Source organism: Amphibalanus amphitrite, unplaced genomic scaffold, assembly GCF_019059575.1.
Source record: "Amphibalanus amphitrite isolate SeventyFive unplaced genomic scaffold, NRLGWU_Aamphi_draft 000035F_arrow, whole genome shotgun sequence".
Taxonomy (NCBI): domain Eukaryota; kingdom Metazoa; phylum Arthropoda; class Thecostraca; order Balanomorpha; family Balanidae; genus Amphibalanus; species Amphibalanus amphitrite.
The window spans coordinates 311,871-327,666 of NW_024881531.1; the positions used below are offsets into that span (position 1 = coordinate 311,871).

Below are 15,796 nucleotides of genomic sequence, written 5' to 3' on the forward strand. Positions count from 1 at the left end.
GGTGGGTTGGTTGTGAATGATTCGTGAGCGGTGAATCTTAGGTCGGTTCGTTGGCAAGTGCGAAGTGGAGTGGAACGAGACCTTGGCAGTGCTATTTTGTGAAGCGTAGACCGATTGTGAAGTGGAGTGGAACGCTGTTAGTGCGTCAGCGTGCTTCCGTAACGTAAGGAACTATTTGCAGTGATACAGAAACAATGACAATTGACAGGAGTGTTCTAATTTTGTGAAACACGAGCTAAAATTTACGTGGAAAGTGGAAGCAGTTTGCGCAGCTATGCACGGTCGCTCTCTCCATCGCGGGGATGCCAAACGGACTATACCTCCGAGTCAACACCGGTGATGTACCGATATTTGATTTTTTATCTTGTAATTGCGACGATAACTTTTAATTGCTCAGACGCTTGTGTCATTTTAAATGGAAACTAGGCTCCTGATTTTATTTTAGCCCAGAGAGTGGCGACCTTGTCTTTATCTTCTTTCGTATTTGTACATTACACTGCTAACTGCAAAATGCACATTTTTTCGAACCATCCTTCCTAAACAAACTGAAACTCAAAAAGCGACACACAGATATACAAGTTTACATATTTATTATTTACAACACATGAACTCGATATGAGCGTCAACAGTGCATGTCCATGGGTATTGCGGTCTCCATTGAGCAGTTCAATGTTAGCATGCTTTGAAAGAACCATGGCATTCTGCCGAATGCTCGCTTCATATGCCTAACGTTTACGAATGCAAGACTCCATCGTTCATTTCCATACTACCTAACCTTTACCTTTAACCTATTGCTTTTACACAAGGTGTGCCGAACTCACTTGAAACAAACGAGACAATGAGCATGTTATCCGTATGTCTATGAATATTTGGTTTGTGATTCTCTATGCTAAATCATGCTAATCGTTTTTGATCTAACACTCTATGCTCGTATCGTTTTTCTCTCTTGATCAATGGCTTTAACATCGATTTGTTACATAACAAAGTACATACCTCAGAAACAAATTGTTGCAATTTTTTACTTTGTCACAAGAATAGTTATTCTTTGTATTTTACTCATTATGCTAGGTTCCTGGCATTATAAAAAAATAGTTATCTCCACCCCGTGCCACTCGTTAAACTCTTGTCACCGTGTCCGCCCTACTCTTTGCTGACTTTGAGCGATCCGCGGGCGCGGCGCCGTTCCAGCAGCTCGATGACCAGGTAGCCAATCATGCCGACGGTCAGCACCGCGATCAGCAGGTCCACCTTGTGCCTCAGACACAGTAGCTCGGCGTTGATGAAGGCGATGGCGTATCCGAGCGACTCCCAGAGGCGGTAGTTGCTGAAGGCCGCCTCGGCCGTGTCCGGGAAGATGACCCCGTACAGGGCGTTGATCTGGGTCTGCCAGACGGCGTCAGCGGCGCCCCAGGCGGCCGCCACCAGGAAGAACCCGAGCGCCTCGTCGGGCCGCGGCAGCCAGTGGTGGAAGGCCGCCAGCGCGCCGTAGTTGAGCGCCGCGGCCACCAGGAACAGCGGCACGCGGCCCACGCGCTTGATGATGAAGCCGAAGCTGAATGAGCAGATGGAGTCGACGATGCCGTACACGATGAACACTAGACCCACACGGTGGATGCCCCACGCGCACGACACGAACGCCTGGGGACAACAGAGTGTGTCAGTCAAAAAGGAAGTGCCCAGCTATTTGTGGTGCATAAATACGCCGAAGAAGTTGATCACACAACGCCTGCTGGGCACTCGCGCTATTACTTTTCATACACTGTACCCCCTAAATGTATTCAAGTCACATCAATATCTTTCGTCCTACATTATGCATCAGCAATGACATACCTACCATACCACACCAATGAACCGCAGGCAGAAGGAAAGTGGTAGTCACATTCAAGAGAGCAGCATTACTTTAACCCGCGCACCGACGGGGGTCTGCGCCAACTTAGAACCGACGGGGGGGGGGGGTGAATGACCGCCCCCTCTGAGATCTCGAGAACGAAGCAAGATAGCGACAAGCGGTAAACGGCATGGGGTACGCACGGACAAGGTCTACAATTTTACTAAGGTCATTTTCAGGTCAGGTCAAAGATGACGTCACAGGGGTCAAAAAGTCAAAATGGCGGCGCTAGACATGGAATTTTTCTCGAATAACGTTCGAATTAGTCAAGCTATGAACAAACTAAGAGCATCGTCGTGATCCTCTCGTCAATTCGCATCGAATGATATATATGTTGACCTCGAAAGGTCGAGGTCAACGGTTGACCTCAGGTTACGTGACCTCGAGGTCATCATGTAATCATTCGATGCGCCTTGACGAGCTGAACACAATGAGACCATCTGCGTGGCTGTATCTCGTTTCTGTAAGGAGTTATTGGCAAAAAACCGTTGGTGACCTTTGATGACGTCACATGACCTTAGAGCTGGCCAACAGCAAAACAGGCCTCAACGTAGTGAAGGTTGATCGTATATGAAGTCATGTATGGTATATGGGGCCATTCCGACGCGTTTTAGTGGAAAAACAGGGAGTTGATTTTTCTCCCATTGACTTATAATGGGGAGGTCGAGAAATTGACCTGACCTAGGTCATCGATATCGAAACTCCGAGATAAACAAATTGTAGCTATCAATGAACTAATAACATCCTGCGACCTTCAAAGGCCTCCGTCATCTACTGTAGCTCTGACACTGTGACAAAGTTGCAAAAAAGTGACTTGAGGTTGGGTCATTTAAGGTGACCTGGTGACCTGACCTTAAAAGTTAGGAGGTTAAAACTTGCACACCCTGTGTAAAATTGATGAGAGAATAGCCGTACCAAATTTCGCCGTAGCGCCGCGGTTTTCCCGCTATCTACGAAAAACCTCAGGGGGGGGGGGCGGATATCCGCCCCCCTGTCGGTGCACGGGTTAACCCTCGCCGGTCGAGGGGGGCCGCCCCCCATAGGATTTTTTTCGCGATAGCTCCGAACACGTTGGGATAGAGAGCCGAAACTTGGCATACCTGACCTTTGATCCAAGCCGGATCTTTTGATACCAACCGCATTTTCGGGTCAGGTCAGGTCACTGACCTATGACGTCACAAGTGAACATCTGCACGATCTTCAGATGTCGCAACTTCGCAGCGCCTTCACTGCCAGAGGAGCTTTCACAGGGAAACGAAACTTGCAGGATCTAGTATCAATTACCCGTCTCACAACTTGTATATCTCGGATATTTTTCCTAAATGTCATATGAGGTTAGGTCATTTTCGTGACCTCACTATTATAAGTCAATGGGGAAAAATGAAAAGTGCTATTCTGGCGCCGGGAACGCTCTCCAACTATCTTTAAGCACACAGAATCGTGATTTCATGCACTCCTTGCAAGGTTCAATGCGTCACTTTTGCAATGTTGACCTTCGTCATTTATGACGTCATTAGGGTCATATTAGTTTTTCGTCAATAACTCCCGATCTGAGCTAGCGAGTCGGGAAAGCCACCAATGAACTCAGGAAGACCTGTCGAATCGAATGATATGCAATATGACCTCCTTCGATCACCTTCGTGACCTGGGGGCGCTGACCTGACAGTGACCAGAGGTCAACACCCTAAGTTGACTGTTGACCTCACCCAAACAAAAAGTATATCATTCGACGCGCCTGAGCGAGGCGAACACGATGCTGCCAAAATCGTGGCTCTGCGACCGTTTTTGCGAAGTTATTAACCAAAAACGGAACCGTGCCTTGGGGCACTTGACCTGATATCAGAGGTCACCGGCTGACCCAGGACCTTAAAATCGGGTATCAATCTCTGTGTCTCGTAACGACGCACACGCTCGTTTTTTCCGCGACGCGCTAGCTCCACCAGGGGTGAAACGGCGAGGGGGGTCGTACCCGCTCCCCCCCCCCCCCCTCGGTCGGCGCGAAGGTATGTAGAAAACCAATAGGTCCGGCGAGGGTTAACGATCCCTTTCTAATAGATTCGTCATCCATCCACCATTACCAAACCGAATGGATTTGGCGACTTACCTTGCTGAAGTCTGCCATGATGAAGGCCTGCTCGAAGCCGGACCACATGGTGAGCGGGATGACGAGCAGCTGGTACGGCTTCTTCATGTGGGTGAAGGTGGCCAGCAGGAGCTGCAGCGGCGGCGTGTCAGCCGAGGCGCGCTCCTTCTCACCGTACCTGCCGGTCGTGAGTGGTGCTGATGACGAGACGAGGGATAATTGGGACTGAGAGAGCGAAGGAAGGGTGGCACATTGGATAGCGTGATAAACGCTATCCAATGGTGATGAGGGCATCGGTGGTGATAAAGCGCGGAACGCCAGGGATGTCAACAGGCCCCGAGCAATCAGCGGTTATAGACTTGTATAGATGGATTTTGTTTTAGCGGTTTGTTATGCGTAGATCAAACACGACCGATTTCCCTGAGGAGGAATGATGGTGATCTCAAACTAATCAGCTGTTGTGGCCTGTGGGGTTGTTACTTGTTGATTAAACAATACATATCGAATCACCCATTCCAGGAATGAGTTGTTCTGACAGAGCTTACATAAGGACAGAGTTCGTGATGTTTTCTCAGTCTCAACCCGGTTACCGAAACAAAATCACCATTCGATAAAAATAACTGTAAGACCAGGGCCGGTAGCCCGTTCTCCCGGTCAGCAGCTTCAGTATCCCGTTGACCTCACCTGTCCAGCTTGTCGAGGGTGAGGGCGATGAAGCCACTGCAGGCGACGGCCAGCGCCAGGAAGATGCCGGCCATCGTGTAGATCTGGCTCTCCGGGGGGCGCTCCAGGTTCGTGTTGTTGGACGCCGACTGCGAGAGGAGAGTATCGATCAGTGGGTACTGTGAGCGAGCACACTCGGTAACCTAGCGAGGTGGTGACCCACCCATCTCGGAATCGACACCGGAATCAATAAAGTTAGGGCGTCCCTTAAAATCAAAACTTCGTCCTCAACCCGAGCGACTCACTGAAGCCATTCGTTGGTCGGAAATGATACGCCAGCCATCAAGAATCGCCTTTGTCTTCACAGTGGATTGAGGCATCTCCATTCTCCTGTAAGCGTTTCTTTTAAGGCGGTAGGTAGAAAAATGATGGCTATCCCTTACCTCTATACCGGGGCAGTAGTTGATGCCACATATGGCCAGGCTCTCCTCTGACGGAACGGCCTCCAGTTGCTTGCCACCCGGAGATAAAACTGTGACGAGATAATACGATATTCGCTTAGTGGTATTACGAACACTACATTTTCTTTTAAAAATGTCGAAATATTTACATTTTATCTTGTTGACCTGCCTTAATTAGCCTTGCAGGCGTCAGCTTGTGTTATTTGTTATTGCTTTATTTACATTTTAGCCTTTATAAATAAGAAGGCGGAAAAGAAACGATGAAACATACCCGAGCACTTGTTGCAGATAATCACTACAAGCTGACAGACGTCGTATCGCGATTCGCGTATGCAATATGCATCGTATTAATTAAGACTAACAACGTTTTTGCTGCGTTTTCCAAACAGCGAAAACATACCGAGTGATGAGATCAGATTGCCCCAAATCTGCGCCGATTGGAAGAAAAGGAAGAAGATGCCAAAGAACTTGACGATGACAGGCTCAGAGTCCTCCCCGATGATTTCGGCATGAATGCGCCCAACCTGAAAAAAAAAACGTTACATTAGTGAGCATTAACGTTGTAAAGAAGGCGTGGGAGCATGCCACGCATTTTTTACTTTGCAGTAATGAATAATGTAACATAAGTTAACGTTTATTAGGACAAATTATCTCCTTTTATAGCATTTGTTTTTCAGTGATAGCTTATAGTCTGACCTTTTTATAGCAGCAAAAGGATCTAAAAAGACATTCAGCGAGAACTATCTACCCATCACGCACATTTCACCGATGAACGCAGCACTGGCCACCCCGCCTGCCCAGTGACTAACCTGTGTGAGGTAGGTGCACTTGGCCGACCACATGGGTGCGGCGGCCAGTCCGAGCACGATCGCACCCGGAATCATGGTGAAGGGCCGCGGGTAGAACTGGGCAGCCAGGTAGACCGAGTAGAGCAGCGTGCACACCACCATCGTCCACTTGCAGGTCAACCGTTTGATGACCAGCGAGGGAAGGAACAGACAGGACAGGATCAGAGCCAGGTATACGGCCGCCTGACTCATGGTGCCCACGCCTGTGGGAGGAGAAAGAGCGGGAGGGAAGAGAGAAGTCAGACGAGCTGCCATGCAACTATGTTGGGAACGGAAAGCTTTGTGCAATACAAAAGCTCTCGTAAGTAATAGTTAGTTAACTCACATAAGTTGCCGATACAGATTAACAGAATGAAGTGCCCTGTTTTGATGGGAAACTGTCACATCGCAGACGCTATGAAAAAGAAACTCTAAATCAAAGAGTTTAATGCCATCTTAAAATGTTTGACGGCGCACATCTACTTAGCACGCCACGTAATCGTCCTAGCATTAATTAATTAATTACTCGTTACAGTCACAATGCACGATGCCTACCTCCTTCTGAGTTGATGGAGCTTTGGAGATTCGAGATTCCCTGGAACGATGTGAAGAGGCACATGAAGGCAAATGAGATCGCCACCACGTTCTTGAGAATCTTCCAGCGCTCGCGACGCTCGAATTTACCAGCTGAGGTAGCCACATGGTTCTGAGCCTCCTCAAGAGACATCGGATCGGGCTTCTTGCTGGCGACCTCTGGCGGGCTGTCAGCGACCTCTGGTGAGCGGTCGGCGACCTCTGACGCGGCGGGGGGAGACGATGCGCCCTCCTCCGGCTCGAAGGCGGCGTTGTGGGCTTCCTCGTGGGGCGGCATGATGGCGGTGTGGTGTTGGGTCAGCGGTCAGGTCAGGTCAGCGGTCAGGTCGGGTCAGGTCAGGTCAGGCAGGTCGGGCGCAGCCGGGGGATGAGCGCGGAGGGAGACCGCCGTTGGAGGCGCCGGCTGATGGTGGAGTTAGCGTCCACGCGGCTGCTGCAAATGGAACAAACGAGCTGTCAGAGTACGGCTCTAGCGCAGCGACGCCGCAGAATGTCAACAGCCAGGACCCTGATGCACACTTATGATTAATGATACATTTTATACAAAGCACATGCCGATATGAACCAAAACCAATAATGTAGATACAACCAAAATGATTAAACACAAACGCAGCGTCCTTTATCACACGGACGACCATACGTGTTCCAAGAAGCTCCCTATAGAGCTGACAATAGCCTTCACTAGATGTAACTATGTACATAGTACATACCTACTTATCACTGATTATGTATTTTGGTAGTCATATGTAAGCGCGTTTTGCTTCCGCGTGCTTTCATCGAGATGGGGACAAATCTACGCAAAATCGAGTGATTTCACTGCTTCTATACGGCTTTGTTCGCCTCTCAGAATAAGCAGATTCACCTTTTTTAAGTGACGAATTGAATAAGGATTGTGGTAGGAAGCGATTTGAGCAATATTCATCGGGGATAATCTTTTCACGCGAAGTAGAAGAAGAGAAAGCCAACGATTTGCTTATCAATAATGTAAGGTGCTCTTCACTAAGAAGTGCACATATTCTTCCGTTTTACTGTCTACGGCGACAGTTGAGTCGTTTTAAAGATGGTAACCGATGGCGTTGAATTTCTCTTCGCATAATCTCGCTTGGAATGGAGCTTACCGGAGATTAGAATGTGCCATTGCCGATTATTGAACACGGACGAGCAGAGAATATTGTCATATGCCACTGCTCGTTAGGTGCACTTTCACATCTTTTGTGCCAAACTATACACTTGGAGAATGCGTGGCCTGCGTTACCTATTCCTGCTTCCAGCATGACTTACGCAAGGTTGGCTGTCATTCAAATGCACCGCCACTGCCAAGTTTCACCTCGCACTCTTGCAAGCCCCGTGGATGAGTCCGTCCAAAATCCCTTCGATCTCATATCTCACAGCGTTTTCCAATCTTACGCTGCCTACCGCCTGCATAACAAAGCAAACCGTGTCCTCGCCAATGACAGGCTCTTGCCCACCGCGGAGGTGTACGCGGCAGTTGGCGGAGGGGCCGCGGGCCTCTGTGATTGACGCGCGGCTACCGTGTCCACTGTCGTCCCCGTTTACTGTGCCTGCGGTGGGCTCGCGCGTGGCCGGTAGGTCGAGGTCACCCGGCCTGACCGGTCCGCACGAGTTTAGCAGAGGAGAAAGGGGATGCGGGAGGGAGGCAGATCGCATCGCGCTCTCAGCCTCGGATCTGCCGTTGTCAGACTGAAGGATGTTGGCAGACAGGCGGTACAGGACATGTTGCGAAAGGAGGAGGAAACTGCGTAATGGGCAGGTGCTAGCAGCTTAGCGCGGACGGCTCGGGTTCGTTAACCGGAGCGGGTGTCGCTAAGTTGATGGTGGTGGAACAGATGGTTCGCCACTCTGCCTGCGCTAAACCTACACTGGGATGTTTTTCTGTGCGAAGCACACTTAGGTGGGTGTTGGACTACCAGTAAGACGCCTTTTGGGGCGATAAACGAGCGAGCGTGAATGTAAGCCCTACACGTGCGCTAGTGCAAGAAAGTAGGTACCGTAAACCGGGGTGAGTTGATATGGGGTGGTGAGTTGATATAAATTGCTCGAAAAATGTTAAAATGTGTGCTGCTCATCCATTTGTAAACCAATTTTCAGTTTTCTTTTTTTGTGAAGTGAAGCAACCAATAAGTGATGCATATTGCTGAGAAAGGCATGCATGTGGTGCAGTGCCTTCTTAACACATTACTTTTTTCAAAGTCCTTTTTTTCTTCTGATTTTGAAACTAAGGAAAAGTCCCCACCCTACAGCAGAGACGGTGGATATTCATGGAACAACATGCAGTGGGAAAGAATCTACCATCAATTTCCTGTTGATCCCAGGTAGTTTTGGGTTTCACCTATAACAACGCTTTTTTATAATTTTAAGAAAAGTGACAGGTGGTGAGTTGATATGCCATCAAGTGGTGAGTTGATACGCATGATAAGGGCTGATACCAGGCTGGTATGCATGCAAATTAGCATGAAATATGGGTCTGCAGGTAAGACAAAGTCAATTAGACCAACTCTTCTCCTTTTCTCTCCCCACATCACCCCAGCAACCCCCAAAAGCTTTAGTTTTTCTGAATTCATGAGACGAGGTATCACTGATGTTAGTTGTCGGACTTTCGTCCCCGTCTTGAGTTGAGATGTTAGTTTCACAACGTTTCAGCCAGTAACTTCTCTGGCGGTAGTCATATCTGCCTCGATAGTGGAGTGCTTAGAACCGTGGACCATCACCGGGGAAACCCGAGTTCGATTCCCGCTGACTACAGGAGCTTTCGAACGGTATGACGCGTACGGCGCAACGCCACCAACATCCACGTCCTTCTGAGGGTCAAAAAACACCTGACGACGGCCGGAGAGTAACTGGCCGATACGCGATTGCGAAACAAACACCTCAACTGAAGACTGTGACGAAGGTCCGACAACTAACATTAGTGACCCCGAAGTGTTTTTTTTTCTGTGGACATGCCTAACATGCAAAAAGGCACAGCACAACTCCCTGTCAAGTCACAAGATGGCTCCCTACAAGCTACAAAGGAACACTATAGAACACCTATATAGTATATACATACATAGATATTAAAAAATGTTATAATAATCCGTAATTCGAAAAAACAGCACTGTCGTTTCTGTATGGCTAACAGCGCGGGAATTCTGATCTCGTGAAACTGATTAGTTTTCTTGCTTGGCAGTTACCAACCGAGAATGAGTGACAAAATGAAATGGAACAAACAACATAAAGAAATTGACTGGTGTTTTAACCCTCGCCCGTATTCGTGTTTTGCCAGCGTCTAACGTATAGGGGGGGGGGGGCCGTTGGAATCCCATCGTCGTTTGGCCCCTGATGGAGCTAGAGCTTCGCGGAAAAAAACGAGCGTGTTGCCCGAGACGCGAGGAAGCCGATGATAACCAACTTTAAGGTCCTAAGTCATTGGTTAACCTTCCAGGTCAGGTCAATTACCCAGAAGTCTGGAAAAAAGGGGGTTATTTGAAGTTCGTAAAGCGAGGTTGTTATTATTTTTTGGGGGTTGCTGATCACGAATGTCATGTTAGTTTTGATCACAGATGTCTTCGTACATTTAGGCCAGGTCAGGTCACGTCAGGTCAACCAGTAGGTGTCCTGCCGGCTATCCGTAGGGAGTGTCAAGTGTCAACTACCACTGACGGTGTCGTAACATGTTACGAAGGCACTAAAACTACTTCGCAAATGATCAAATGCATGTTAAATTCGAAATCGGCCCGAAAAAAAACTACCCTAGGAACATGTAAAACTCCAAAAAGTGAACCGAGGTCACCAAAGGTCAATAACCTGACCTGACCTTCAGGTGACCTTGACAGTTGACCCCACAATACTGCATGGGACCAACATCATTTCACATGTTTGGACGTTACAATCACAAAAAGACTGGAAATGCGCGGATAATGTGAGATGACATACGCCAAATCGCGATTCCGGCTAAGCATGGTCTCGAGAATCAGGTAACAAGTCAAAAGCCATTTGGATCAGGGTCATGAAATTTTTAAAACATGTGTAAAATTGATAAACTCGAGAGTTACTGAAAGTTTCGTCGCGATCGGCCGCTTTTTGCGCGAGTTATGTGCGAAAAGCCGAGGTGGTCCGTTCGACCGCCTATAAGTGCGAGGGTTAATTTTGTCTTTTGATGCCGAATTTTGTTTTATGTCGCTTATTTCACCTGATGGAATACAGTCCGAATTAGATTCGCTTCACTTCACTTCATTGACATTTTGTTGACTACCAGCCAACAAAAGCTCAGAAGCATATGTATTCTTTCATTTCAATCCATTATCTCTGTAAGAGGCATATCAACCTTGACCCGCAACTGACAATGTGTTTTAATTACAAGAAAATACACTTGTAATTCCAAAATATATTGGTAGTTTTGATACCGTTGGCTTGAGGACACGTGACTAGCTAAGTTCAGAATGTTCTAAGTAAAACTAAGCATCATAAAGCAAAAAAATGATGCTGCTTAAATCAAGCTATTTAGATAGCGCTGTGTTGGACATGATTGCGTTTTCATGAATGTGAGGTCTGCTGCCAAACTACTACCATTTTTCTGATGGTTTCTTTCAGGATGTGTTCTCTCATCCTTTTCTTAAACACTGGCATTTTATCAACTCACCTCTGAGCTTCCTTAGCCGAGAAATCTTGATAAATCCAAAACCATATCAACTCACCACCCCCCAGGGGGTGAGTTGATATGAACTTTGGCGTTTTAAAAAAGGGGCTTAGTATATACATTTTTTATTCATTTTTGCTGATTGCCTCCCCAAGGCATGTGCCATGAAACTGGCACAAAAAGAATTCCGTAAATGAATGTGGCTTTTAAAGAAATATAGAAAAACCTCAAAATCCATATCAACTCACCCCGGTTTACGGTACTCCCAACTGACTTGTGCATGGCTACCGGTCTCTTGCCAAATTTGAGTGCCATTGGTCGAGTCGTTCTCCCCAGTTCCCTAGTCACCGTCCCCAACAGTGTACCAAGTTGGAGCGCAACCGGTCCAGCTGTTCTCCAGATCCGGAAGCGACCCGTGCACGTGCGCACGTGCAATATCACCCCAACCGTAACACATGGAAATACATGTCACGGCGGATGGTTGCCCACATACCAAATTTCAGCGTCATCACCCCAGTAATTGCTGAGTTATGGTAGGATGGAAACAAACTCGACACCTCTTCTTTTTGCACATGGCAGGTGCAGGACTTGAGGTTGGCAATGACTGTTTCTAAGTAATCAGCGGGGTTCTTCCTGACGAGTAACGTATATCGGTAGCTAGAACAAATAAAGTTTTAAGAAGTACTAAAATTAAATTGATACTTCTTAACTGATCAACTTTCATCGTAGGTAGCTGATCGTTAAAATGCGGGATATTCCATGACTAATTCATTTCTAGGTTATTTTAATGCTGCAATTATTTCACAGTTGATTACCTAATGCTATCCTTTGTTCCAATATAGCGTATTTTATGTCACGGTATGACTTGCGAATTCCTAACGCCTATTTTGGTTTTTGTTTTGTCAGTCTGTATATTGTGATATAATCACTCCGCGCGGAGTATAAGAACCGGTTCGGGAGAGCCTGACCTTGACCGACCAGCGGATTTATGAGCGAGTCATGTGGTCAGATGGCCATGGACTGGTTACGGACTCACCCTGCAGCTCCACTTCATGGGCGAAAGGGATTTAACCCGCGCCGGGCCGGTGCTCTGAGATTCCGCGCCGGGCCGGGGGGGGGGGGGGTCTGAACACCCCGCCTTCTAACTCGACTCCTGGGCCACGTAGCGACACGCGGTAAGCGGCAATCGAAAGAAAGTCCAAAATAAGGACGAAAACACTTCAGTCATTTTTTGGGTCAGGTCAAAGGTCAGGTCACCAGAGGTCACCAAAGGTCAAATGTTCACTATTTCAACATTTTGGAAACTGCCAATGGCTATCTCGGAAACCGATAGGGCTACAGCGCCGCGGAAAAGCGCATTCTATAGCCCTTTTACAGACCTTTCTGAGTGATATCCTCAGATTTGACCTCAGGTCAACGGTTTAGCCTCCAGAGGGCAAAAACTCCAAAAATAGCCGTTTTTACGAAAAACGTTTTTTCGGCAATAGCTTTTGACTCAAAAGAGCCATGACATTACTTTTGCCACCATCGTGTTCCTCTCATCGAGACGCGTCGAATGAACTATAATTTGACCTTGAAAGGTCAACTTAAAAATTTGACCTCAGGTCAAGGTCATGACCTGACCGGAAAAGGTCATGTTGCATATCAGTCGATCCGCAACGCTGAGCCGAACACATCTAAGGCGTTTTCAGCGCTCTAGCACGTCTCTATCAGAAGTTATTAGCGAAAAACTGTTAGATTCTGTTCGTGACCTGAGATGACCTCGGGGACATAACGAGGGGTCACAGTTGCTATTTTCCGGTTCAGTGTGTCCATTTTACCTACACCTCGATGTTTGAGAGTGTCTAGAATAGCGTTCTTGCAAAACAGACGCTTTTCAATTTTCTCCCATTGACTTATAATGGAGAGGTCGCAAAAGTGACCTGACCTTAGGTCACCGATATCAAAATTCCGAGATATACATTTTATAGATAATGTTGCTCTTATCAATCGCTGAAAGTATCAAGGCAATCGATCAATCGGTGTAGCTATGACGAGCATTCTTATTTTTTCTGAGGTGAGGTCACTTGGCGTGATCTGGTGACCTGACCTAAGGTGACCTGGGTCTGAAATTTTCACAACATGTGCGGAAAAGATGCACGAACAGTTGTGCCAAAAACGGCGGCGCTCCCCGCCGCCGTTTTTGAGATATCTGCGAAAAACCGCAGGGGGGTGTTCAAACACCCCCCGGCCCGGCGCGGCTTAAACGCAGTGGACCAGAGCAGCCAAAACACTGTATGAAAGCTTGCAGGACGTATTATAGTGTAAAACATACGTGTAAGCACTGCACATTTTTACCGGCCATATGATTTTGCGGTAACACGGCTGATTTGTATTCAGCAGCTTTTCATCGGCCATATTATTTGCAATGATGCAGCTGATTTGGTAAATCTAGAATGCCGCGTTTAGACATTCCCTAAAAGTTTTCTTAATTTCGAAAAGTTCCCAGCCTGTGCCTAGTGTAATATTTTTCCGCCAGTTAATTGCCACTTTTTTGCGGAATAGATGGACAATTTTAATCATGTAGAATGCCGCGGGATTTTGGCTTTCATGAAGCCCACTCGATACGTTTATCAGTAGAAGGCAGCAGGCTGGCAAAATGTTTTACTTGCAGTTGGTATCAGTATCAGCTAGGTCAATGTTTATTCCGTGGCCTGGTTGAAAGGCCTAATCGAGCACAGGTGAGTGAATCAATTGAAGGGACTGGGTGATACGGATCTTTTCTCTTTTGTAGGTGAAGCTATTTTTTTCACCCCCCCCCCCCTCCTCCGAAGTTCCCGTCGGCCGGTACGAACCAGAACCTGCATAGCACGCCTCACTTAGCAATTAAAGGGACTATCCCACCTTCTAAAATGTTGCTAAAACCAGTTAAATTGTGCCCGACTTTAAAGATTGGATGACCAGGAACACGGTTCTGGCATTTATTTTTCATTAAACATCTTAGGCTTCCCATATTCCAAACACAAACTTTCAAATATGTGACGTCACAGCCCAAAATTACCTCCTTCCCCAGGCCACATTACTGTCATAAAGCTGATTCTTTTTACTCTGTAGGCACCACAACAAAGTTCAGACCAAGTTTTAAGCGATTTTTCAACGAACAAACCCATTTAAATCAGAATGCCTAAACGAGGTGACGTCACACTAACGGTCGCTCCATGTTGAAGATAGGGCCTTGTACAAGGCCCATTTTCAAATGAAGGGAACGAATTTCTTCAACACCAAGAGGCCGCGGGGGTTGCAACCTAGATAGATAGTGGTTTCTGAACCTCGCCGCAAACTTGGCTATCTCAACTCAAACCCCATGTTAAAGGTGGGATAGTCCCTTTAACAATGCGTTCATTCAAAACATTGCAGCTATAGATAGCGATCCGATTAAATAGGCACATATGACTAACTATGTCATACCACTCCGCTCTTTGCATATGAAAAGGCAGACAGACATAAAAACGACACGGCAAGCAGCTTGCCTGGCTTTGTCTCACTCATCTATCCTATGTTTATCTCGCCGGCCTCTGAAATGGCTGTCCTGTGACCTGACCTGGTCGAATTTTGACCTGAGACCCTGTATCACCTGTGTAGCTTGGCTGCGCTATCAGCTGGCTGCACCATGATCTGAGATCTCTGTCTGACCTGTGTGGCCCTGTTACGCTGTGACCTGGCTGAGTTGTGACCTGAGGCTTTATGTCTCACCTGTGTGACCTTCGCTGTGACCCAAGGTCTCTGTCTCACCTGTATGTGGCCCGACTGGGCTGACCCGCCGTGCCCGCTGTGCCGCTGTTCGGGTCGTCAGACCACCACCCGTTGTCAGTCGTCCGGTCCACCTCCCAGCCGAGACTGAGCAGGGAGATGGGAGCCGTGATCAGCCTCTCCGCGCCGCGCCGGGCGGAACGCACTCCCGCCAGAGGGAGGCCGAAATCTCCCCCCCCCCCCCGTGGACTGGAGGTCGGCTCGGCATCCGTCTTCGAAAGGACTGTCCTTCGGGACCCTTCACATCACGTCGAAATCTCACCTTATTTGTATGGAGGACGGTTTCGGTGTTGGCTCACTAGCCCTCGCGGGCCCGGGGGGGGGGGGCGTTTTTCGCCCCCTGGCGAATATTTGCGATAACTCCCGAACGCTGAGGGATAGGAAGGCGAAACTTTCAGTACCTTTTCTCCCATCAATTTGACATCTTCTGAAGTAAAAAATTTGGACCTAGCCCCCTTGATGACGTCACAAGGTCCATTTTTCTAGACCCCTGCACGGCAAACTTCGGCGTCACAGACGCAAACTTCAAATAGCTGCTAAAAATAGAGTTTTAGAGATAAAGACAAATTACGAGCACGGCTGTGTAGCGTTTGACCTAGAGAAAAATAGAAAAAATAGTTTTGGTGACCTGAGGTCAGAGGTCAGGTCAACGACCCCGAAATGTGGTTTTAGTTTTTCGCAAATAACTTCGACAAAAATGGTCCTAGAGCTACGGCAGTGGTACCATCGCATTCGCCTTGTCAAGCCGCGTCGAATGATATATATTTTGTTCGGAAAAGGTCAAGTTTCATGTTGACCTCATGTGACCTCGAATGACCTCTGGTTGACCTTGACACATGAAAGGTCGATTATGAT

At 47.7% G+C, this 15,796-nt stretch overlaps 1 protein-coding gene across 1 annotated transcript; it reads right to left on the reverse strand.

The window, feature by feature from the left end:
- Positions 1–573: 573 nt before the first annotated feature.
- LOC122370798 (UNC93-like protein) lies at positions 574–15,085 on the reverse strand. Its single transcript, XM_043346703.1, has 8 exons — positions 14,924–15,085; positions 6,478–6,949; positions 5,905–6,146; positions 5,496–5,619; positions 5,078–5,166; positions 4,656–4,783; positions 3,993–4,149; positions 574–1,638 (listed from the first exon to the last, which is right to left on the reverse strand). The coding sequence occupies exons 2-8, from the start codon at positions 6,791–6,793 to the stop codon at positions 1,141–1,143; spliced, it is 1,554 nt and encodes a 517-aa protein (XP_043202638.1). The 5' UTR covers positions 6,794–6,949; positions 14,924–15,085; the 3' UTR covers positions 574–1,140.
- Positions 15,086–15,796: the final 711 nt, after the last annotated feature.